The 25,128-nt window shown below is 48.7% G+C and overlaps 1 protein-coding gene across 1 annotated transcript in view; it reads right to left on the bottom strand.

Moving 5' to 3' along the window:
- The window catches only part of TTC21A (tetratricopeptide repeat domain 21A), a 32,731-nt gene that overhangs the window by 4,769 nt on the left and 2,834 nt on the right, over window positions 1-25,128 (bottom strand). The window contains exons 4-20 of the mRNA XM_014790688.2: window positions 24,622-24,788; window positions 22,699-22,821; window positions 20,613-20,770; window positions 17,461-17,545; window positions 15,635-15,733; window positions 14,462-14,654; window positions 11,283-11,380; window positions 10,912-11,112; window positions 10,093-10,222; window positions 7,864-8,021; window positions 7,424-7,639; window positions 3,618-3,856; window positions 2,696-2,768; window positions 2,490-2,600; window positions 2,009-2,147; window positions 1,727-1,830; window positions 297-485 (exon numbers count right to left, since the gene is read on the bottom strand). Coding sequence (XP_014646174.1) covers window positions 297-485; window positions 1,727-1,830; window positions 2,009-2,147; window positions 2,490-2,600; window positions 2,696-2,768; window positions 3,618-3,856; window positions 7,424-7,639; window positions 7,864-8,021; window positions 10,093-10,222; window positions 10,912-11,112; window positions 11,283-11,380; window positions 14,462-14,654; window positions 15,635-15,733; window positions 17,461-17,545; window positions 20,613-20,770; window positions 22,699-22,821; window positions 24,622-24,788 — 2,483 coding nt within the window. The remainder of the gene's footprint in view (window positions 1-296; window positions 486-1,726; window positions 1,831-2,008; window positions 2,148-2,489; window positions 2,601-2,695; window positions 2,769-3,617; window positions 3,857-7,423; window positions 7,640-7,863; window positions 8,022-10,092; window positions 10,223-10,911; window positions 11,113-11,282; window positions 11,381-14,461; window positions 14,655-15,634; window positions 15,734-17,460; window positions 17,546-20,612; window positions 20,771-22,698; window positions 22,822-24,621; window positions 24,789-25,128) is intronic.

The following is a 25,128-nucleotide window of genomic DNA, read 5'->3' as shown; positions in this document are numbered from 1 at the left end:
AAGGGGAACCTGAGAATGCCAGACTAACATGACTTTCAGCAGAATCTTCCCCCCCAATCCGCCCTCCACAAATGGCTGTCCCAGGTGAGGCTTCCCTGCCTTGCTCTGGGGGCTGCCGAGGGTGAGGGCCCTGGGGCCAGCCAGAGCAGGCTCCCACACCAAGGGTCCCATGCCCCATACACCTGCAGCTCCTCAGGGAGGCACAGAGAAGGAACTGGCCTCTGCCTCTGGTCAGGGAGCTCTGCAAGGCATCGTGCCCCAAGAGAAGAAGCAGGGTCTTGCTTTGAGGACCCCACCTTATTGTCAATAGGTGAGTAGGAGAGGGCATCCTTATAAGATCGCACAGCCTTGGCATACTCCTTCTCTGCCAGGTAGTGCTCCCCAAACTGGACGCAGATGGAGGCCGCCAGTTGCTTCTGAGAGGGGATCATTTCAGGTTGCTCCAGTGGAACACGCTTCAGTATCCGAGACTGAAGGTCCATGGCCTCGGGAAACCAGTAAACTCAGGATCAGAAACCCAGAGTCTGATGTGCCAGATCTCAAGCCAGTTCCCAGAAAGTCTCCAAGCTCTTGTTTCAGAGCCAGTAGTGTTAGAAAGGGCATCTCAAGTGCCCTTTAGCAAATCTGGGTCACTCTGGACAAGCAAGGCCCCTGGGTGAGTCCTCAGGAGGCAGGCTGGCACTGCCTCTGGGCAGGGGCAGAGGCAAAGGCCCTCAAACAAAGCACTCTATTGTACTTTACTTGTTCACCTGTTTCCAGCACACCTTGACACTTACTGGGTCTAATTTGCTTTGGCTGTCCTACAGGCTAGAACAAGCACACAGTAGGTATTGAATGCAGGCAATGTTTTGATGGATGCATATGTTCTGAATATTGACCTGCTGGGAGTTTGAGGCAGCCCCCACAAATGTCCATGACATTCAATGACCAAGTGAGTAAACAGAGAGCATCAGGGCAAAGGGAAAGGATGATGCCAGCGTTAAGTTTTGGGAAGTGGGCACAAATCAGCACTCAGTTCCCCGAGGGCCAAATAGAGGAATGAGAATCCAGTGGGAAAGAAGGGAATAAATCATCTCAAGCCGTCAGAGAGTGGGCTCTCGCTCTACAACCACAGCACACCCCCCCAGGAACAAGTGCCAGGCCATAGCCTTGGGTGGAAAGAGTGAGGAAGGTGTGGCAGGAAGGGCCAGGAGCTCTCCTATCAGGGGCAGCTGAGCAGGGAAAGAGTATAGGTTGGGACAGGCCAGACCTAGTTCAAAGCTCAGCTCCACCACCCACTAGCAATGGGGCTTTGGGCACATTTCTCAACCTCTTTGAGCCTTACCTGTTAAATAGGAACGTCACAGTGCTTATCTCAAAGGGCTACTGTGAGAATTAAATAAGAAAGCAAAAACCCTAGTACAGAACCCAGCATAGCACATTTAATGCATGAGAGCTACTGGCATTGTCTGTTATTATCACCAGCAGCATCCTTGAGGACAAAGGCACTGTCTTACTCCCTGCCTTCTCCAGCCCAGCCCAGCCCAGCCGGGCTTAGAGCACCTTGGAGCACTGTCAACGAAGGAGCAACGGTGAGGGAATAAATGGAAGTGGAAGTGAGAGGTGTAACCTAGGTCGTCTTTTGAGGACCAGGCCTGGAGCCTTCCAGACCTGCAGTCCTATCCCTCCTTGTTCAGCTTCCATCAGGAAATGGCCGATAAAGAGCTTAAGTCTACTTGTCAATTACCTTGTTCAAAGTTGCCAACACATCTTCTTTTTTATGGGTCTTGTAAACTTTTGCCAGCAAAAGTAGGCACTTGACATCATCCATCATGGATGGGATGTCTTTGACTGCAAAATGAAAACTCAAATTAGTGTTTTCTGGCCCCTGGGAAGCTGGGGATGGGGCTAGGTTCAGGACCCCAGCTAGTGCCCACCCCTAAACCATTCTGCAAGAGAAGAGCGAGGCGGGGTGGAAGGCAGTGTGCTTGCTCCAGATGCTGGGGTGTGAGTTCGAGTGCTGCCTCACCAAAGTCATGTTCCAGGGCCTGCTTCAAAACTTTTTCTGCTTTGTTGAACTTCTTTAACTTCAGAAGCAGTTCAGCCAGATCGCAGCACAGAAAGTCCTGTCCGCTAATCTTCTGCGCAGCCTCATAATAATTAATTGCCTTAGTGCAAACAGGAAATATTGGCATCAGGTCTGGTTCTACACTTGAGCGCCTCTCACCATGTTCCCCTCAGTGGCCACCACACCTGTGTGCCCCTCCAGACGCAGAAGCCTAAGACGAAAAGGCCCTCCCAGCTGGCACAGGGCTCAGGTCTCAGCTTAAGCAGGTGTGGGGGGATGGTGGGGAGTTGCTGAGTTCTCCCCTTGGCACCCCATTAGGCAGAGAGCTAGGGTGGAAACTCAGACACTCCCCTCCCACCCAGACCTTCCCACATGTGCACTCTCCTCCATCTTCCCTGCTGGGCTGGCCCTCCCCACCCTTCCCACCCCAGCCCAGCCTGACCTTGGTGTACTGGTGGGTCTTCACATAGGCTTGCCCAATCCTGCTGACCAGGGAGGCGTCGTGTGGGTTCTTTCGATAGGCCTCGTCATAGACCTCCAGGGCCTTCTCGGGCTGGTGGGGAAAGTGTCCAGGGGTCTCTCTCTTCCCTCCCACTGGAGAAGTGAGATTGGGGGGCTACTTGGCAAGGCCCTGAGGCTTTCACTCACCTCCTGAATGTTCATGAAAGCATCACCCAGTAGCAGGCTGGTGTGGGGGCCAGGCAGATGTTCACAGAGCTCCCTGGAAAGGAAACCAAAAGCTTATCTCAGACCTGTGCACCCTTCATTTTCCTGAATCCAGCTCCTTCTCTTCTTTCCCACTAATTCTGGCTGACATTCATTTGTTATTTCATTCTTCATCCAATACTTATTGAAAGCCTACTGGACAAGAGGTATTGTGCTAGCTACCTTAGTTTAGCTCTCCTCATCTGTCATCTGGACCATGGCCAGAGCCTCCACCCATTCCTCTGGCCTCCAATCCCAACTCTCCAGACCCCTCTCCATGAGGCAGCCACCCTGCTCTTCCTAAAATTCCAATGTGACCATGTCACCCCACTGTTTATTGGTTTCCCGTTGCTCTTGGCATCGCCTCCTCTACCTCCCGCCCAGCACTCCCCTCCCACCTGAATTGCCTAGACAGGGTTTTGCCTGAGGAAGGGGACTGGGAAGGTACTCTTGAGGTCCCAAAGTCAAATCATAGAGACAGCGGCTTAGGGCTTCCAATCCCTGCTCTCCATCCTCCTTAACCTCACATTGGTCACATCCTAGTCATCGGATATTTCCTCAAGGACAGGCAGAGCCAGGGGCCAGGGCAGAAGTACGTTCCCATGGTTCCCACCAGTATATGAGCCATACAGGTGGGGCAAGCAGGGCTCAGGGCAGATTCAGTTCTGTAACCTCAGAACTCAGCAATAAGCCAGGCTAGCTGACCTGTCATGCTCAAATTCTAACCCACAGGAAATTCCATACTTTTATCAAACACTCTGAGAGGACACATTCCAGAGACTCAGGATGAAGAAACACAATCTGGAGAAAACACTCTCTAAAACGCCATTGGAAACGAGGCTGTCAGTCGCCGCCTGGGGCGTACCTGTAGCATCCTATGTAGAGGCTGATGTCTTTGCGGGTCTGCAGGTAGATGCTGGCCATCTTCTCCTTGGCTTCTGTGTAGCAGGGCTGCTTGGGCGTGATGTTCCTCAGCATGCTCAGCGCCATGTCCACATTCCCTTTGCTCAGGGCCAAGTCCACGTTGGCGATAGTGATGTGGATCTCCTCTGGCGTGCCACTGAACTCGTTGATGGCATCCTGCATGACCTTGGTGGCCTCATGCTAAGACATGGGACCGCAACAGACCCTCCATTTGCTGTCATCCACCACAGGTGGCCTGACAACACTTAAAACCTCTTCTAGGAAACTTAAAGCAACCCCCCTTCCCACCCTTGCCCCTGGAGAGAAATGAAACATGGAGACAGCCAGAAGCAGTCCTGCTACACACATAAAATGAAAACAAAATAAATTGACAAAAAGCCCAAGAGCATATATCTGTGATAATAAAACTGTAAATGAAATAAATGTACCTGTTAAATAAAGAAGACATTCATAGTGGTTTAAACAAACAGACAATGGAACGCCTACTGTCTATACTCCAAAAACCAAAAGGCCGAGAGTAAAAGTTAAAAGATGGTACATACATACCAGGCAAACAAAAAGAAAGCAGAGATTGAGGAAGAAATGTCTGGTGAGGTTGAATGCAAGGCAGAAAGCACCAAAATGGGCAAAGAAGAGTAACTTAAATAGTCAAGAGTACAAATATAATGAAGATATAATTCAAAAGAACCTTTCTATCAAGAAATATTCTGTGTAAACTTTTATTTCATATTCTCCTTTACAAGGATGGAAAAAATTAGCATGTTTATAGTCCCCCACCTTCCTTTCACATCCCTCTCCCTGAATTTTTTCAGAGGATATTATTATTTTGACTTTAATAACTTCTATTTCCATAACTTAGCAATTATACTGGCCTAGAGTCAAAATTACCATAGTTATTTCAATGTAACTATATTTAGATTTATTTAGATTAGTTTTATGTTTAGAACTAATTGAACTTAATTCTGTCCTCATACCTCAAATTTTTTCCCACTCATAAAAACTTCATTTTATTTCATGTTTTGGTTGTCTGGACTATATCTACAAGCAGATTTTTCAGAAAAGTTTAATTAACACCATAATTCTTGAGTTATTCCAGTTTTTAGAGAGTCTTTTATTGCTTTCATACATGAAAGATATCATGGGGGACATCCTTCCACCCTCAACTCTTTGTAAATATTGTTCTGTTGTCTCCCTGAATTTAGTATTGTTGAGTAAAAGTCTGAGGCCAAGCTGAGTTTTTTCTCACAGTGGGTCATATGCTCTCCACCTAGATCATATAGGAACCTTCGTTACATTGCTCATCCTGGATTCCCATAAGTTCTTTAGGATATTATTATGAGGCTGTTTCTTGGTCTTAACATTTCACTGCTATTTCCCTAACACAGAGTGCCTTTCTGAGCTGTGGATTCATGCCTTCCCTAAAGGAATTTTTCTCCTACTACGTCTTTGAGGTTTTCTCTGTTCCATTTGTTCTCTCTTCTTCAGGAACATCGATTATACCTTTGTGGGATATCTGTTGTCTGTCTTTCTTATCCATCATCCTCTCAAATCACTTTAATCATTTTCCTGGTTTTCTCCACCCTTCCCTCCAGTCAGAGAGCTTCGGCAAGAGCTGGGCTACTCTCTGCTCTTCTTCGTGGGATTCTGGCTTTATAATGGTGTCACTGTTTTCAGTGGTTACTTTCTTTAACTCTGCTAGCTGACTCTTCATCTTTCCCTGTTTTACTAGGACTCCTGTCTTGTGCTCTACTTTGAGCTTGTTTTACAAGATTCCTCATTCTTTTTATTTCCATTGAGTGCAGAAAAGTTTTTTGAAAAAAATATTTCTTCTATTTTTTATAGTACTCTTTCTCCCAAAGTGTAATCTTTACTTGTCTTTTGCTTATTATTTTCTGTTTCCTCCCTCCCTCCTCTCTTTTCCTCCTTCCTTCATTTCTTTCTTTCTTTCTTTCTCTCTCTTTCTTTCTTCCCTTCCCTCCCTCCCTCCTTTCATTCTTTCCTTCCTTCCTTCCCTCCTTCCTCTCTTCCTTCCTTCCTATCTTGTAACCACCTATGGTTCTGCGTTAGACCCCTTCTGATCACTGCTAATGGGATCTAACAGGAACAGCTCCATCTAACCTGCCCTTTTCTCAAGTACTAGGCTGGGGAAGGAGAGTGCCCCAGCACAGCAGCCCTGGGAGCACCTCTCCCCTTAGCTTTCTGTGGGTCCTCCTTGGGGGTAGCGTTTGTGAGAAGCGGGGGTCAGGATGGAACCCCTTGGCTCACAATGAAGGCCACAGCCCACAGATCCATTAACTCAGCAAAGCAAGCCGCAAACCTGATTTTCAGGTTACGTCCCCCCTTACTTGCCTCTGGCCCACCCCTCCTGTAAAGGAGTTCGGACAGAGAAAACCAAGGAGACATTTCAGCAGGGAGTTCTTGTTCGGCAGCCCTGCCCTTCTGTGGGCTGGAACTGGGTTCCTCTAGGAATGGCCCTGCTTTTCCGGGCTTGACCACATCTCCAGTTCAGAAAGTTTCAAGCACATGCAGGAACCTCAGGCCCCCCACTCACTGCACCCCGCTTTCTCTCTTTCCCACCAATGGTAACTTCTGAAAGCACAGGGGCCTTGCTGGCCAGCCCCAGCCCCCATCACACTGCTTGGCACAGTAGGCCCTCAGTCAATAGCTGAATAAATGACTGACTGAATCAACTATTCTTAGAGGCAGCTGTTCCCTAATTTTGTTACAGATGGAGATTCCTTCTCTACTTTTAATTCTTTTGTTCCTTTTGGCAGATTTAAAGGAGGAAAGTACAGTCATGCGTCACTTAACGACAGGGATACGTTTTGAGAAATGCGTCGTTAGGTGATTTCGTCATTGTGTGAACATCATACTGTACTTACACAAACTTAGATGGTATAGCCTACTGCACACGTAGGCTACACGGTACTAATCTTATGGGACTGCCGTCATATATCCAGTCCTTCGTTAACTGAAATATCGTTATGCACCACATGACCATACAATAAACAGGCTTCCACATTTCCATCTTTGCCCAGAAGGCAGTTTTTAACTTTAAGGAGAAGAGACTTCATGGGGTGGTTCCTTCTCTATGCCAGGATCATCATAGGAAAAGGCCGGATGCCCAGTACTGGGGGATCCCAGAGATGGTCTTGGAGCTCTGCTGACACACCCCTTCCCAGTAAGCAGGTGAGTGGGTGAGGCCAGAGAGGCCAAGGGAGCATGCAGAATCCAGCTCCCGCCAGGCCTTGACCCTGCCTCTATGTTCTTCTTTGCTCCTGTGTACCAGCATAGGATGCCCAGGTGCTTCCTGCCTTTGTCCAGCCAGACCTTCCAAGGCCCCAGGGCTGTCTTATACTGTTGAGCACTTTGTACACTGCAAATCTCCAAGGGGATACAGTTCATAAAGATTGTCAAGTGACTGGCGTCCACTGGAGCTGTGCATTGCCCAATCTGCACAACCACCTGTGGTGGCCCTAACGTGCTCCACCTCCCTGAGATCCTCATGGGGACAGTGAGTTGGGCAGGGAACAGATCATACAGGACTCACTAGGATTTGGACTTTATATTGAGGGCAATGGGAGCCACTGAAACCTTTTAGGTAGGGGAGAGATATGCTCTCAAATGAATAAAGGCTCAAGTAACAGCACAAGTAAACATCACCCAGAATCAGAGCCTAGTTCCCAGGCCTACTCTGGACCTCCGACATGCCCCACTCCCAAGGGAAGAGAGCATGGCGTTTCTTACCAGCTCCCCATTCATCCGGAGGGCATCCACCAGCTCCAGTAAGATGGATACCCGTTCGCTGGGTCGCACAGAGGGCCCCCTGAACTTCTTGCCTTCTTCCATCTTCACAGTTGGCAATTTTATGATCATTTTCAATGCCTTTATAGCTTCTGGATAGTCCCCAGACTTGTTGAGGGCCCTGGCCTTGATGAAGTGGTAGAGGGGGTGGTCTCGGACCTAGACGAGCATAGCGGAGTGTGGGGATCGAGTTCCCCGCTGCTGCTCACAGTACCCAGGGCCGAGAAAGCCACAGGAGCCCACTGAGCCTGCCCTGCCTTTGGGCCAGCAGAAGGGTCTGACGGATGTAGGTAGCTCCCAGGGCTACTCTCCCAAGGCAAGTGGGGCTGTAGCTAGCTAGGCTTCTGGATGCTGAGCGGGCAACAGGGGCAGAGGACCCCCACCTGGAAGTTGTGGCTGACACCCAGCTCTAAGCAGTGGGAGCACATGGCAAAGTTGCCCTGAGCCAGGTAGATCTGGGACATGAGAAGGTGAGCGTCCACGGAGGTGGGGTCCAGCTCCAGGCAACGCTGCAGGGTGCTCTGGGCATTCTCTAACTCTCCTAGAAAGAGGAAACAAACCTCTACATCCAGGGATCCTTGGGGACTCCCAGGACCCAATATGTAAAGGCAGAATGACTTTTACATGTCCTATGACCCAGAAATACCCAATTTGGGCATGTACTCAGTTCTGTTCTGCTTCACTCAGAGGTTTCTTCCTAAAATTAGAACTACACAGTTTTTGCTTGGACCCAGACAAAAGCCAGAAAACTCAAACCTTGGTGTAACACCTCCCTTCTCTCTGCTACTCTCAGGGAGACAGCCAAGTCACTACACTGCTCCATCTGGAAGCTCAGGGGAACAATTAAGTCTCAATTCCCACACCTCAGAGCAGCACAAAACCTAATAATAACAGCAACTGTAATAGCCACAACTTATGAAGCAGCTGCTCAATGCCCAACACATGCAAAGCACTTAAGACAGGCGGGCTTAATAATTGTCCAGCCCTACAAGGTTGGTATTACCATCCTTGTCCTCTAGATGTAGGACTGGGACTCCAGTGATTTAAGTCACTCCACTCGGAAGGGACAAAGTCAGCGCTGAAATCCAGGGCCACTGGCTCCTGAGGCTGAGCTTCGAATGCCCTGGCACTATGCAGCTGAGAGGCCTCCGTGCAGCCAGGCTGGCCCTTAGGGGGTGGCAGTGGCAGCCTAGGGGTGCAACGAGCTGCCAGGAGAGCCCTCCTCCCTCTGCAGCCAGGTCCCTCAACAGCTCCTGCTTGGGGTTCATAACCCGGTGGGTGGGGAGCACCTGCTTCTGGGTCCCAAACCCCCTGCTCTTTCTCTGTGTGCTGCAGAAAAGTGAAGATGTCACCATGGCAACCTAAGCACCTGGAGACCTTGCTTTGGTCCTAAACTTGCTGGCAGCTGCCAGCACCCCTGGGGGAGTGCCCCTGCCCTCCCTCATACCCAGGAGACCTTGAACCTGTGGATAAACCTGGCACCCGGATGAACACTGGCAGGACCAAGGATGAAGACAGGGGAGCTCTCAGCAGAGCGCAACCCACACAATGCAGTGCCAGAGGACAGATACACCCCTTGCTATTCTGGATCCTTTGGAAGCTGCCAGGACATCAGAGATCAGCTTGGCTTTCAGACAGACAGGGAGAAGGGCCACAGGGAGAGTACTTCAGAGAGGACAACAGGGCCCCTAGGGAAGGCTCTCTCCTCTTTCCCTCTCTTTCTAGGATCTGGGCTTTGAGGTGGGAGAAGCTGGAAGCGTACTGCTCTGGCCGCCCGGGGGCTCTGAAAGCCTAATGGTACAGGGTCTCACTTCCCTATGAGGCCTGCCTGACAGCCTTTTAAAAAGTACAGCCCTGACGCCGGTCCGGTGGCGCAGCAGTTAAGTGAGCGCTCTCTGCTGTGGTGGCCCAGGGTTCGGATCCCGGGCGCGCACCGACGCACCGCTTGTCAAGCCATGCTGTGGCAGCATCCCATATCAAGTAGAGGAAGACAGGCATGGATGTTAGCCCAGGGCCAATCTTCCTCGGCAAAAAGAGGAGGGTTGGCATCGGATGTTAGCTCAGGGCTGATCTTCCTCACACAAAAAAAATAACAATAAATTAATTTAAAAAAAAAAACAAAAAAATAAAAAATAAATACATAAAAAGTGCAGCCCTGCCACCCCTGCATCCCCTTCCCTGCTGTAGTCTTCTCCATTGCATTATTGTCTCCTAACAAACAACACAATGTGCTTAGGTGTTATGTTTATTGTCTATCGCCCTTACTAGAATGCAAACTCCACGAGGGAATGTGGCTTATTTTGAGTACTGCTGTACCCCAATCTCAGAGAGGTGCCAGCACGGAATGGAAGTTCAGTGACTGTTACCTGGCACAGAACAAGTAAGCGATCAGCAGAAGGCCGGGTGGGAGAGACCCCTGCTGGTGAGGAAAGTCAGGAAGGTTTCCCGGGGATTGGAGGCTGGAAGGAGTGGGCAGGCCTGGTGAGGGTGTGCGTGTGTGGGCGCATGTGTGTGTGCGCGTGCTCGCGTGCGCGCATGAAGTATTCAAGGCAAGGAGCCTGTGGACACTAACCCAGGGGCCCCACCTGGCCACAAGGACCCCAAGGGCTCACCTGAGAGATACTTGACCTGAGCCATCACATACAGGGGGTCGATCAGAGCTGGTGCTGCTTTGACTACAGGATTCAAGATCACAGCGACTTGTTTAAGAAGTGGTGACACGATCTGGCCTGGCGACCGGGGCTGTAAGAACACGGGGGTCTGGTTGTGCGGTTTGCCCTATTCCAAGAGAGACTCCTGGAGCTCTCAGAAAACACTCTGTCATGAAGGAATTTTACTTGATTCCACACATATTTATGATCCACTCTGTACCATAAACTCCAGAGAATCGGGACTTTGTTTGGTTCACTGTCATGTCCCCAGTACCTCACATGGTGTCCGGCACATGGTAGTGCACTCAATAAATATTTGTGGAATGACTCATTACAAGGCACTGAGGGGATATTAGGCGTGTAAGATAAGATCCTTGCCCACAAAGAATCTTGACTGGCTGGGAAAGCAGGACAAACAAGTAAAGACTAACATACTTGTTAGAAGATTTCTGGAAAAAAAGGAGCCCAGTTCTTCCCCAGGATAAAGGTAGGGGCATGGGCCAGTGTCCTGCTCCTCCAAGTGAGGACCCTGGACCAGCAGCACTGGCATCATCCGGGAGCTTGTTTAAGATGCAGGGCTTCATGCCTCACCTCCCAAGTCAGAATCTGCACTGGAACAGCTCCCAGGGAAGTTGTGTGCTGCATGTTCAAGTCTGAAAAGCACTGGGCTCCCCAGTCACCTAAGATTCAGAGCAGCCTGGTGACAGGGCAGGTGAGGTCCCTGCCTCTGTCCAAACCTGTACTTCAGGCCCCTGCCAGGAAGATGTGCCTTTCTCTAACCTGCTTGGGGCAGAAGAACAAGTACTCCTTGGCGATGCAGATCAGGAAGAGGGGGTCCAGCTTTTCAAAGTACTCGGAGCTCAGGGGGAGGCCCTGCATGTTGGAGAAGTGCAGCTCCGCTGCCTCCTTCAGGAGCGCTGTGGCCTCCTGCTCCCCCTTGTGCTTCTTGGACGCCAGAAGGGCTTGGAGGAAAACCAGCACCTGTGGGAGGCAGGCCCTGGTCTTGGAATCAAGGCCAACTGGGCAGAGTAGGTAGGCGAGGGCAAAGTAGAAGTCCAGGCCATCTTAGCTGCTCTCTACTGGAAACTGGGGGTAGGAGGAAGGCGGGGGACACAATCCTGGAGTAACTCAGGCCCCCAGAGAGCTCTGACCTCAGACTTCCCAAGGGACTGCTGCACCTCCTCCAGGAATTCCAGCTGGTGCTCAGCCTCCTCCAGGTGGCCGTCTAAGATCTGGCACCAGATGATCCCTGGGAATGGGACAGAACAAGCATGAGCAGCCAGCTCTGAAGCAGAGCCAGCAGTCCAGCAGGCCGAGGAGCATGGATGAGACAGTGGAATGAAGGGGTCTTAGGGCAGGGGAACTTTTCCAACATCTTCATAAACTTAAAGACTGATGCACGCTCACGGTAAAGAATTCGAACCCTAAGGCGATACAGAAAAACATCTCTAGCTCACGCTCTGGCTTTAACCAAGTCTCTCTCTAGAGATAACAACTTGGTTGTTATATACACACATTTTCCCATCAGTTCATACAAATCTACCCTATTCTATTTAATGACAACATAATATTCCACTGTGGATGTAACCATTTATTTAACTATTGCCCTATCGAAGGAAATCTCACTTCACATTTAGTTTGTTTTCAATATTTAAACATTACAATGTCACGGTGAACATTTTTGTGTGTTCTAATTCCAGAAGTAGAGTTGATGGGTCAAAGGGCATGCATATCTAAAACACTGATAGATAAGGCCAACTTGTCCTCCAAAGATATCTGAATTAATATTACTGCCAAGAATTTGAAAGTGTCCTTTCCCCACAATCTTGCAAACTGCTTTACTCTGTCAGTCTAAAAAGTGAGTAGTAACTCACTTTAATTCACATTTTTTTTCATTATTAGGGAGAATGAATATCTTTTCATATATTTAATAGCCTTTTCTTTTCTACTGGGGATTTCCTGTTCATAGGTTTTGCCTGTTTTTCTTTTGGGGTGATTTTCTTTTTCCCATTATATATTATTAACCCTTTGTTGCAAACATTTTCTATTAGTTTGCCATTTATTTTTTAACTATTTTTACCGTGTCTTTTGCCATCCATTAGTTTTAAATTTTTACGTAGTCAAATTGGTATTTTCCTTTATAGCTTGAGTTTGTGGTCAGGCTTAGAATCCCCAAGGGAACTCAAGTCCAATTTAATTTTTTTGTTTAAACATTTAATTCATCTGGAATTTGTTTTTGAGTATGATGTGATATAGGTACTTACCTTTATTTTTTTCATGATGGACAGCCAGGTGTCCATGAATCATTGAAACTCTTGGTTTGAAATGTCATTTTTATCATAAGACCTGTTTCTGTCTCATTTATCTATTTATTTATCCTGGCATTGGCCTCAAACTGACTTAAATACTCTCTTTTTGTTATGTGTTTTGATGTTGGGAGGACAAATCTCTTCTGTTCCTATTATTCTTCTTTTATAAGATATTTCTTGGCCATTTTGGTGTCTTTAGTCCTGACTGTCTTCCTAATCACCATCTTGGTTTTCAATTATATCCGTCTCACTATTTGGCTCATCTATGGAATTTTTTACTTTGCAATCATATTTTTAATTTTCAGCAACTCTTTTTTGTTGTCTGTATTTTTTTCATAATAGCATGTTCTTTACTTATTGACATAATAACCTCTGGAGCCAGCCAACACTGGAGATGTTTTGGGGGGGAAATTCCTTTTTTGTAACTCGCCTTAACTCTGCTCCTCAGAGGGCACTGCTTTGCATGTTCCACTCAGCCCCTCTTCCAAACTGTTAGTGGATTTCTAAAGGGACTACACTGATGAGTATCAGCAACTGGGGCAGATCTCCCAAATTGTTAAGGTCACTGATTTTCCCAGCCAGGCCAGATAAGATGGGTGACTCTAGGACACACATGAGTGGGCTTGGCCTGGGCTGGAGTGTGTGGGACGGACGTTGTGACCAGTGGACTTCCCTTCTGGCTGACCAGCTGGGGCTCTCCCTTGAATGAGGAAGTGGGGAAGGACTTAGCCTGGTGGAGGAACATTTTAGAGGATTTTGCCTCTGTGCCGAGCAGCCAAATCTTTTTATCCTTTGTGTCTCTGGTGGTGGTAGGAAGTCATCAGGGACTCTGCTTTGCTCCCTCCCACCCCCCCCCAGTAGTAAGAGCTTCCTTGATTCCATTCTTTGGTTTTCAGTAACCCTCCCATTATCTAGCTGACTGTCTCATGGCATGTTTTGCTCCCAGCCTTTGGTGACCCTGAGCTTGTGTTTTTAATGCTTGTTTTTCCTGGAGCTCTTTGGGGAAAGCTGATCGACTCATTTCTTTAGCTGACCCATCTCTGGCCATGTTGGCTTATGGGTTTCCAGACCTGCTTGGAGTTTCCACGTATTTGATGTGATCTGCTTTATGTCTTCTAGAAATGTGAAGTTCTCAAAGTTTCTGGTCCACTGAAGGCAACTTTCCCTATTTCTAGCGCTGCAGTGGACTCATTAGCTTTTTAAAATGTCTTCTGTTATTTTCATGGGATTTGGGGATGGAGGAAGAGGCAGTGACTGAGGAGTCAGTCTGACACGTTGAACCAGAAATCAAGACCAACCACTCTGACAACTGCACTGCACAGATGAGAAGCCTGGAGTGTAGAGAAAAGTGACTTGCCCCAAAAGACACAACTCCTCAGAGCCAGGGCAAGAAGCCGGCCTGCCTTAGGCACTGGATCATACAGCTACTGCAACTAAAATGAAACACTGCTGGTTCAGAATTTACCAGGGATTTTGAGGGCTTTTAAAAAATGTGTAAGATAAAAATTGAGCTCTGAAAAATGCATTTGACATTTATATAAAGGAGGGAAAAAGCATGTAGACAGACAGGGAAGTAAAACTCTCAAAACTCCTCACTCTGGTGGACTTTCAGCTCAGGGGCCTGCAGAGGAAGGGTCTACAGAGGTGAGGCTAGAGGCTTTGGGGCACGGGTGTGTTGGGAGCAGGACTGTCTCCAGCACTGGCTTTGCGAGGCCTGAGAAGAGGCAGGGCCGACCAAGCATTAGGAGCCGGCTGTCAGTCTTCCAAGGGGGTCAGAGTGTGGATATTGGAGGTCTGATGTAGATCAGAGTGGCTTTGACCACATTTTCGAGAATTCCTGTGCCTCTTACATCCATACTTGTGGATTTGTGGAAAGGCGCCCCATCATACAATACACCCCCAAACTCACACACCCTCTGGGGAGAATGCTTCCCAGCATCTCTCTTCTGGATCCATGGAGGCCACCTTGCTTAGCTTCCAACACCCACTCTCCCCCACCCTCAACCCCAGCCTGCATAGACCTGTCAAGGCAGCCATACTGCTCTCGTCCCGTTTCATCGCCTCCGAGTACCATAGGGATGCCTCCTTCACTTGGTCCTGCAGGATGAAGAGATAGCCCAGCTCTGTGGCCACATGGGTATAGGAGGGTGTGGCCATGAAGATGCGTTCAATGAAGCTACACACTAGCCGTAGAATCACCTGGTGCCTCCCACACTGCAAGGAACAGACACATGGGAATGGGGAGACCAGTCAATCCAGCCTGTCTGAGCAAGGCCATGTCAGAAATGGGAGACACTTTGGCAGGCCTGGGGGCTGCTCAGGAGAGCCCAAGAGGTACCCTGTGTCCAGGCAGTCGGGTCTGTGTAGCTGTCCAGCTCCCAAAGAACCTCCCACTGGCCACATCTGGGGAAGCTGCCTCCAGTTACAGGGCCCTCCGGGGGACCCACCCCCTGTCTGGCCACAGTAATTGGCCCAACAAGTCACCAAGAGGTTTTTCACAAATCAAAGCTGGGTGAAAGAAGCTCTTTGTGTCCCATTGATGGGAAGTGGCCCTGAAGACTGTGAGCAGCCACATTCCCCGCCATGTGGAGAATGAGGCAGAGAGAATCAAACACAGACATGAAGGGAGAGATGGTGTCCCAATGGCATTTGACCCCACAGTTCTGCCCCTGTTCTTACAGCAGTTCCTTCTAGTAAATCTTGCTTTGGGGCTGAAGGGTCTGACAGAGACAGACTGTTTGGCAACCTGGTCTGCTTGCACCTTGCCTGATGTCAGAGAGGCCTCGGCAGGCCAGCCTTCCCAGGTCACTTCCATAGAAAGAACATGGGAGTTGGGCACCCCAGCACCCCGAGGCCAAAGCTGGACATGGCTCTGCTGCACAACAGCTGTGATACTGCCCTCTGTCCCCAAATAAGGCGCCTCCCACTCTAAAAGCACTTCCACACCTCATCTCCCTGACCTTCAGAGCGTCTCTGAGTGGCACGTGGGCCAAGGATACAGAGCCCAGCTGACAACAGTTATTGGCCAGAGGCAGGTAGGGGCCCCAGGGTACGAGCCACCATCCTGAGAGGCCAAGGTTGAGCCAGAGAGGGGAGGGGCAGGGTACTCGGGGAGCTGCCACGGGGACTGCAGGGCTCCCATAAGCAACACAGCGAGAAGCACTATTTCAGAAACCAGGAAAGAACCTTCTTACCAGTCTGCTAATCACAAGAATCTTTTTAAGATGGAGGCTTGGATTTTGGGGTTCTCTTGTCTCTAGTGCCGTAATCAGATTTCTAACGTAATCGGTAGCCTGCAAGGACAGAACAGACAACGTCAAAGGCAATATATAAAACAGGAGTTGGGCAGAGGTTCTCAATCCTGGCTGCACATTAGCATCAGCTGGGACTTAAAAATACCCATGCCCAGGTGCCAGCCCCAGAGATTCAGATTTAACTAGACTTGGCTGGGCCCAGGCATCTGTATTATTTTAGAGCCCCATAGGTGGAGAGCTTTTGGGAACATTATTCACCCAAGAGTTGGTTCTGCCCCTTTGTTCATGAATTTGTGAAGAGAAGGTGCCGTTTCAGACCCACCAGTCAGACAAAACCAGGAGCCAGCTGTCACCGCGCCCACACCGCAGCCCACCAGGCTGGCAGCAAACCTGGCCCAGGAGCAGATGGTCAAGGCGGGTCCCTGGTCCTGAGCCTCTGCTCCATGTTGACATGAGTCACCACACTGGTGCCTCCCTGTCATTCCACTGAGTCCTCCCAATAGCCCTGAAGTCAGCGTAACTCTCTGAATTTTCCAGTACAGCAGATGAAGGGTCAGAAATCTTAGGTAATTTGCACGAGGTTACCCAGCCAACTGGGTGACTGACTGACTCCATAGCCTGTGTTCTTTCCCATGGACTCTTCTGCCCACTCCCTATGCAGGAGTAGGAAGTTCTTAGTTCCCGGCTGCAAAGAAGTGCCAGAAGAGAAACCCAGGATGGGGTGGGTTCACTCTGCTCAGTAAACATGAGCAAGATTAGAACTGGACAGGCAAGGGGTAGATCCAGGGTTTGATGGGGGCAAAGGAGGGGCATTAAATGCTCACTCTGCCCATGGGATTAACCCTCAGGCCAGGCCCCAGGAAGGCCTGCTCAGGGTTTTGGGGTCTCAGGGATCTGAGGACAGGCCTGCTCTCTTGTTCCTATCCAGAGATGGTGCTGAGGCCCTTTTCGAGAATTCCTCCTGAATATGGACTGTCCCTTCCTCCTCACCCCACCTTGTAAAATCCACAATCCCAGAGCTGTGAACAGGGAACCAGAAGCTTCCTCTTCACACCATGACCCCTTAGAGAGTCTTGATTTGCCACACTTTCCAAAAAGGCAATGTATTTAGTCAAAAGGCAATATTTTGGCTGAAAACACAAACTCTTTTTGAAAATAAGAACCCGTCTGGACATTGAGAGTTTCATTAAGAATTCTAGGTATTTCTGACTGCATTTGATGGCTATTTTGGGTTTCTTTGGAAAACTACAAGGCTTTGGAGCAAGTCTGGGGTGAGGCACTGCCTGGTCAATACTTGAATAATTCCAACCATTCTCTAAAAAAATGGCATTTCCTGAGATCGGAAAAACAACCACGACGTCTATCAGTTAAGATTGATCAAACTATTGTAGTGCACCAGGCACTGTTCCAAGTTCTCCCACTTGTCATCTCATTTAGTCATTATAACAACCTCACAAAGTGGGTGGAATTATCTCCATTTTATAAGTGAGGATCCTGGAGCTTATCCAGATGGAGACACCTGCCCAGGCTCACACAGGGAACAGTGGCAGAACCAGAGTAAACCTCAATGCCTGCCTTTGGAACTGTATGGCTCAAAGACCAAACCAGAGCAGACCTCCTTGGCACGGAATATGGAAGAGGGGGAGGAGAGGGAGCTGAGATACAGGGAGTACCCTCCAAGGCCTTGGGGATGTAGGTGCTATGAGGGGTTCCTCCTTGGCTGTGTTTGATTCAAGGCTCAACTTCTAAGTCTTGAAAGAACTTACTGTGCCCATGTTTCCTTCTCTTGCAAGCTCATGCACAGCTAGCATTTGGCAGGCATCAATATTGCTTTCATCTTTTTCTAGGATTCTGAAATAGGAAGAGGAGCCACATGAATTGAGAGTATTCACAGGCAAGGCTAGGATGGTGTGGCGGCAACTTCTGATTGTCTTCTAATATCCATTCTCCACTTTTCCTTTTAATAATAGAACTCCCAAACTGGTGGGGTACATGGCTACCCAGAATAAAGACTACATTTCCCAGCCTTCCTTTGCAGCTGTGGCCATGTGATTAACTTCTGGCCAATAGGATGTAAGTGAAAGTGCCCAGTGCGATATCCATGCTGAAGGTGCCCTTACAGCATGCCTTCCATTTCTTCTTTCTTCCTTCCTGCTGGCTGTAATGTGGACCATGTGAGCAACATCCTAGGAATAGTAGGGCAGTGAGACAGAAGGGGCCTGGGATCCTATAGAGTTAAGCTGCTGTCCCAGTCCTGGACTACCACCTAAACTTTTCCCTGACAGAGGAATAACCTTTTATGTTATTTAAGTATTTTGGGGTGTCTTTGTGACAGAAGCCTACTTATATCCCAACTAACAGATATGACCATGGTACCATTGTTTGGGGGGCCAGAGAGGTGCTTGGGGGGCAGTCTGTGGCTGTAAAATGGAAAGGGAACCTTGGTTTCCATCATGTATCATTGTGAAGATACAGATTCTGATCATACTATGGATTTTTCAATATTGTTTCTTTATAGGAAACTACATATTTTTCAGCATGATCAGGGAATGGCCTTCTGCTTAATAGAGGGTTACTCTAATTAACATATAAAATTCCAACATGATTAGGCACAGTCAACAATCAAGGAATTCTAACCATTTATGATGATTCTTAAGGTACTGGGAACCTCATAATTTGGAAATTAAAAAAAAAACTTTTAAATGACTTATGGACTAAAGAAGAATCAGAATGGATATTAGAAAATTCTTTGAACCAAATGATAGTGAAAATACTACACATCTAGATATGTAGATACTGTTAAAATGGTACCTTGAGGGACATCCATAGACTTAACATGCTTATATTCTAAAAGAAGATTGAGAATGAATGAGTCAGGCATCCAACTCAAGAGATAGAAATAACAACAGAATAACTCCAAAAGAAGTAGTTGGCAAGAAATAATAAAGTTAAGAGCAGAAATTAATAAATTAGAAAACAAAGACAAGATAGAGAGCGTCAACAAAAGTCAAAGCTGGTTCTTTAAAAAGACTAATAAAAGAGACGAATTATTTTAATATTGATGAAGAAAAATAAGAGAGAAGGGAAAAATAATATTAGGGATGAAAGGAGAAACACACCTAGAGAGAACAGAGATTTTAGAAACAATAGGAGAATTCTGTAAACACCACTGGCTGTGAAAGCCTCCATGAGGGAGGGCGTCAGGTGTTGGCTCTTCCCATTGGCACCAAATGCTGTCTCCTTGCCATGGGTGCAGCAGGGCCTGGGCGAGGGAGGTGGCGCACACCCACGGTGGTGGCCTTCAGCCAGGTGCTTCCAGGTATCCTGCTGGCCCGAGGCCGAGCCTCCAAAGCAAGCTCTTAGTCCAGCTCCCGCCAAGGACACTGGAGAGAGGGGGAAGCTGAGGGCACACACAGCCCTCGCACACGAGGGCCGCTCTGAGCTGAGCAGGGTGGAATCCCTTTACTTTACTACCAGCACCTCTCTCTGGACTCAGATTCCACTTATCATCACAGGAATTATCATCCCTCCACAGGGAAGGAAGAGGTTTGTTTGTGTTTTGTTTTTTTCCATACAATTTAGTAACAGTTCATAGTGATGACTCATAGTCATTCAGAAAAAAACAGTCCATTCACTCGTTTTAGGGAGAAAATTAGTATTACACATTTTAGAATTACTTGATAAAAATAGTTCAAGTGTTAGAGTTTGTTGGGGCCCAGGGCAGGCCACCCCAAAATATCCCACCATAGCATATTGATTATTTTGAATTAAAGTTACTTGAGAAGCAAAAAGGGCATTTTGACCCTTCTCTCTCTGTTCCCCTGAAAGCAGGACATAAATCTCCCCCGTGAAAGGTGCTCTCCCCACACCCTTATCACCAGAGCTAGGGGATTCATGGCTGAGAAGCCTGAATAAACAAACTTTGTTAATTTACTACCGAAAGCCTAAACTCCGCTTAAATTCCTCACTAATTACGTGCCTCAAATCTAAGTTTCTTTGTCTTGTCATTCCTCACAAATTTATTGTTTCTTTGTGTCAAAGATATACATACTGCCTGCTTTGTTCACTCTCTGAGCATCATTTCTCTATGATCTCCAATACGTACGTATTAAACTGGGTTTTTCTCCTGTTAATCTGGTCTTGTGTCAATTTTATTATTAGTCCAGCCATAAGAACACAAGAAGGGAAGAAAGGGGATTTTCCCCACCCCAACAAGTTTAAAGAGATAAGCTTCAGTTATCTAGAAAATGCCATTCTCAGAAAACCTTCCAACAAACACTCCTCCCCCTGAAACTGTCTTTATTTCTAATCACAATGAAAATGCTTCAGGCCTACACTCGGCGTCTGGCTTCCAAGGGTCCTAATAACTCCTGAATTCAGCTGTCTTGCTGATACGCCCAGCCTGCTAAAAGTCTTCTCGAAGTTACCAATGATGTTTTCCCCTGCAGTTTTTATTAAAGATATCATACCCATAGTTTAAAAGAATTAAATAACAACAGTCCCTAGTTCCACTCTCCCTTCACTCTCCCCGCAGAGACAACTGCTTTTCACCCTGTAACTCCGGCTGCTTTGGGTTCTTTGGGTAGTTCCCTCCATCTCCCTTCTAAACAATACTCTTATACCTCCTGATATACCTCTTTCTTGATTTGTCCATCGTAGGCACAGCTGCTCGTTTCCTGCTATGACAGGTTAAGTGTTCAGTTTCATCAGTTCTCCCTCTCCTCCCCCACCCGGTAAGATCACATCACCATTCACAACCCCTCTACTGACAATATTTACCTTTAAGTCTTGGTCCATCAAATACATCGTATCTCCCATCTCCCCACCTTGTACAACGGGAACATATTAGCATCCTTGGCTTGCAAAAAAAGGAAGCAGCACATTTGTGCAGCAGCACAGGTTGACCCCAGCCCCTCACCTGTGTCCTATTTCTACCGTCTGCTCCCAGTCCTGCCGAGCCAAGAACAGCCGCATCTTCAGGACCAGGGCAGGCAGGAAGCTTCCCGAGGCGACGGTGATCTGGTTCACCAGCTCCAGGGCCCCTGAGTAGTTCTGCTGCATCATGAAGTAGGTTGCCTGTGGAAAGTCAAAGAGACAAGCCTCCATCAGCGCCCATGAGGGGAGGTGGGGGGTGTCAGTGTCTCCACCAGGACAGGAGCAGAGCCTGACATATGGGCACTGTGGGTCCCCTCAGCTGGGCCAGGGAGTCCCTCGAAGCTCCTGGGGAAGGAGTCATCACTCAGAGTGACAAATCAAGGTCCATAGCAGTCTTGGGTTCCTGGACAGGTAAGGCAGGGGCTCCAGGGCGACAGCTGAGCCCTAAGCAGGCTTAGCATGGAGCCAGGCCATGTGAGGGCCACCCCTAGCAGGAGAGCTGGGGTTGCTGGGCACTTTTCAACTCCACAAATGGCCCAGTCATTTCCCACTCGCTTTCCTGAAGTTCATCCCTGAAGACGGCTCACCAGAGCCCTGTGCAGCAACTCAGAGTCAGTCAGGGTTTGCAGGCAGCCCCCTCTATAGCAAGGCTGTAGCGCCTTTCCTCTGTCAAGGCCCACTGGGCTGGAGTCAGGGCCTCTGTAGGCCAGTGACAGCTACCAGGTCTCCTGGGTGAGTCATGACACAGGTGCCTGAGGGCCAGAGGGCAATGCTCCTAAAAGACTTGAAAATGGGCTCTTGAAACAATGGCTAATGTTAGACCTATAGTAACCCTCCACTAACAGACTGATTAAAAACAAGAAAACGGTTATTCTAAATAAAGATTTATGCATAAACGTGTTCACTGCCACACTCTTTCTAAGTGTACAACTGAACACATTCTCAATATTAAACGACAGGAGATTGGGATGGTACTTATGTTAGGCCCACACAATAGGGGACTGGCTTTATGTAGACATTCAAAATGACAAAATTTCATGAAGAAAAAGAAACCAAATGATAATATGTCCTGTGATTACAACTATATTAAATAACACTATCTCCCACCCTGCAGTGGTGCTGTGTGTGATCCCCACCATGACCAGGAGAGCTGGCAGCTGATAGCTCTCAGGGGAGCCGCCCTCTGGGGATGGCCCATGGCTGAAGAGAGCTGCCTCGTGCCAGGTTCCACTCCTCCCTAGCGGCAGCCCACATCCAGCATCGTGTCAGTGAGGGGGGGGTCAGTGAAGGGCCATCCCAGCTCCACAGTAACAAGTGGAGTTGGCTGAGGCCTTTGCTCCACAGCCCAACCTCTCCCTCTGCCCAGTCCTGCTTCTTTCATTCTCCCCACAGGTGTTGGTCCCAAGGGCACTCCCTGATAAACCTCCTGCACGATAATCTCCATGGCATCTGCTTCCCAGAAAATCAGCCCAAGGCATGCTCTGAACCCAAGCACAGAACGAGTCTAGACTGGCAGACACTGCCCTAAAATGTTACCAGGAGTTGTTTGGGAGTAGGAGGGCTAAGGATGTCCTTTTAATTCGTCTTTTGACTTTTTTAGACTTCTGTGTTTTTAATGCGTATGTATTCATTTTACCAGAAAGATATATACAAACAGAAGAGAATAGGGGATAGTTTTTCTCTCATAGACTGATTCAATGATGGTCACATATGAAAAAAGAAACTTAATTTAAATTAAGCTCAGAAAATAGAAAACACATAACATACCTCCCATTTCTCATGGCCAAGAAGAGAAAGTGCGAAAGAAAGACGCAGAGAAGAGGGCAGTGAGTGAAACCAAAAGGCAAAGCCGAGACAGCCTGAGAGACCAAAGGAAGACAGACCCTGAGGAGGAGACCCTGACAGACACCTGCAGAATGAGACAGAGACTCAGACTGAGCAGGAAGGAGCATGAGGACTGGAGTGGGCCCTGGGCTGCTTTGTGACCCTGACCCTCTCTGGGCCTCTGCTCCTCATCTACCAGCTGAGGGGCCTGGAGACCGAGGGCCTGGCCTGAAGTCACCTGGTGGGGCTCTGGCTCCAATGGCCCAGTCAGGGATACTCCCACTTCTCCCCTCTCCACTGCCCACCTTTCCCATCAGCCCCAGCACATCTTTGGTGGCCTGAATTCCTTGTTCCAGGTACTTGATGGATTTCTTCACAGTGTGGGGCTTGTCTGACGTGAGGTCCACCCAGCCTCTGAGCACATAGCCCTGGGATGAGAACAAGACGAAAGATGAAGTCCTTGGTCCTGCATAGCCTCCACCCCGCCTGCCTTTCTTGCCTCATGTCCCACCCTCTGTCACCACACCCGGAGGCCCTGCCAGGCATGACTACTTATAGATCCCAAGGCAGCCCTGTTCTCTCTCACTGCCAGGGCTTCGTACCCATTGTTCTTTTGCCTAGAATGCCCTTCCCAGCACACACGTCCAAACCAAGCCCCTTCACCTGATTAACTACCCCTAGACTTTAAAACTCAGCCTAGGAGGCCCTCCTGTAGGAGGCCTTCTTTGACCTTCCAGGCTGGGTTGGCCCTCCCTGTGACCCCCAGCTCTCTTACCCCTTACTGAGGCAAGTCTTGTGATTGCTCGTTTACTTTACACTGGGGTCAGGAGGCCAACACAGGGCCCAGAGCAGGGCTGCGCCTGCTCTCTCCACTCCCTAGACCAGCACAGGGCTTGGCCGGTATGTGAAGGGGGGAAGGTCCTCTGAGTGGGTGAACAGGAGCCATTTTGAGCTTATGGCCTTGCCAGCTCCTCTCCAGCCTTCACCTGGTCTCTCCTGGCAGATGGGGCAGGCCAGGCCCGGGAGGTAAGACCAGAGGGGCACTCGGAAGACCCTGTCCTGAGGCATCCCTCATGGCCTAGACCAAGGTTTCTCAATTCTTTTCCCTAATTGGCCTCCTAAGGAGACTTTTTAGACATTTTTTCCCTAATCATTCCTTCCCCCTCCAAGAAATTTTAATATTACAGATATACTGTATATCTGTTTATGTACTGTGTGTATATCTGTGTTTTACAAATAAAGAGTAAGATTTTTTTCACCCCCTCCTCCAAGAACCAATTTTCACCCCCTTGGGGGGTGATATCACCCCTGCTGAGAACGAACGCATGGCCTAGACTGAGGCTTCAAATTCTACCATTAGTACAGATCTACTGTGTATGAGATCTACTGCATACAAGATCCACCACACAGGAGATTCACCGCATATGATCTAACATATATGAGATCTACTGTATGAGAGATCCACCTCATGTGAGATCTACTGCATATGAGATCCACTGCATATGAGATCTACTGTATGTGAGATCCACCTCATGTGAGATCCACTGCATGTGAGATCCACCATATATAAGATCTACTGCAGGAGCCACCACTGACACCCGGCAGATCACTGCAAAGAGGGAATGCAGGCCCAGTATAGCCAGCTCATCTAGTTTTTCAAAAGAACCGGGAAATCTGAACTTTTAGGTAAAAATCTTATGATTTATAAATGTGAGCAATTAATTCAAGATTTTTAAAACATATAGTGCAGGCCACAGAACACCCAAATGCAGATTGGATTCTTTTTTGGTGAGGAAGATCAGCCCTGAGCTAACATCTGTCACCAATCCTTCTCTTTTTGCTGAGGAAGGATTGTTGGCCCTGGGCTAACATCCGTGCCCATCTTCCTCCACTTTAATGGGACACTGCCACAGCATGGCTTGATAAGCGGTGCATCGGTGCGCTCCGGGGACGAAGCCCAGGCCACCGCAGTGGAGCGCGTGCACATAACTGCTATGCCACTGGGCTGGCCCTGAAGACTGGACTCTGTGGGCAAATGCCAGCGTGTACTCAGCTCAGCCCCGAGACAACGTGGGTGGGGCAACTGTGAGACTCAGGGTCTTGTCAGTGAATGGGTGTGGCCCTTCCTCAGTCCCAGGGCCCTCAGGGGGAGCAATGGCCACCCTACTAAGATGTGTTTGGATGCTGCTTTCTTAGGCTGTTGCCCCCATGATGCCCATGGCGGGTACCTCTCTGGAGCTGTTGGAGACCTTCAGCATGCGGTCAATGTACTCCTTGGCCTTGTCATGGTGGCCCATGAGCCAGAGGAAGAGGCCACCATAGTACAGGGCGGTCCCACTGGCTGTCTTGCGGATTTCCTTCAGGCTGCTGTCCAGCTCCTGAATCGCTTCTCGGTCTGTGAATCCAAGAGAGGAAGAGGACGAGTTAGGGTGAGGAGGTCTGCCTGGTCCTGCAGGGAGCACTGAGGGCCCAGGGAGCTGCACTGGACACTCTGGGCCTCTCAACATATGTAGCTGACTACATGCCAGCCTGGGGCCTGGAAACCAGCAACATCGGCCCCTGTGATGCCACAGGGACTGCCCAGGCCTGGACTTGGGTTTGCTCTCTGGGATTTATCTTTTCTCCTCTGTGCCCCGCAGTTTGCTGAGCAGACAGACTACGCTTAAATCTCCCACCCCAGGCCCACAATCCACTCTGGGTGGGAGGAAATAGTAGTTGTAGTCTCTTGGAATCTC

This window comes from Ceratotherium simum, chromosome 5, assembly GCF_057802395.1.
Source record: "Ceratotherium simum simum isolate JZ-2026a chromosome 5, ASM5780239v1, whole genome shotgun sequence".
NCBI lineage: Eukaryota > Metazoa > Chordata > Mammalia > Perissodactyla > Rhinocerotidae > Ceratotherium > Ceratotherium simum.
The sequence above is the reverse complement of the archived record's forward strand: the minus strand, read 5'-3'. Positions and strand labels throughout refer to the sequence as shown.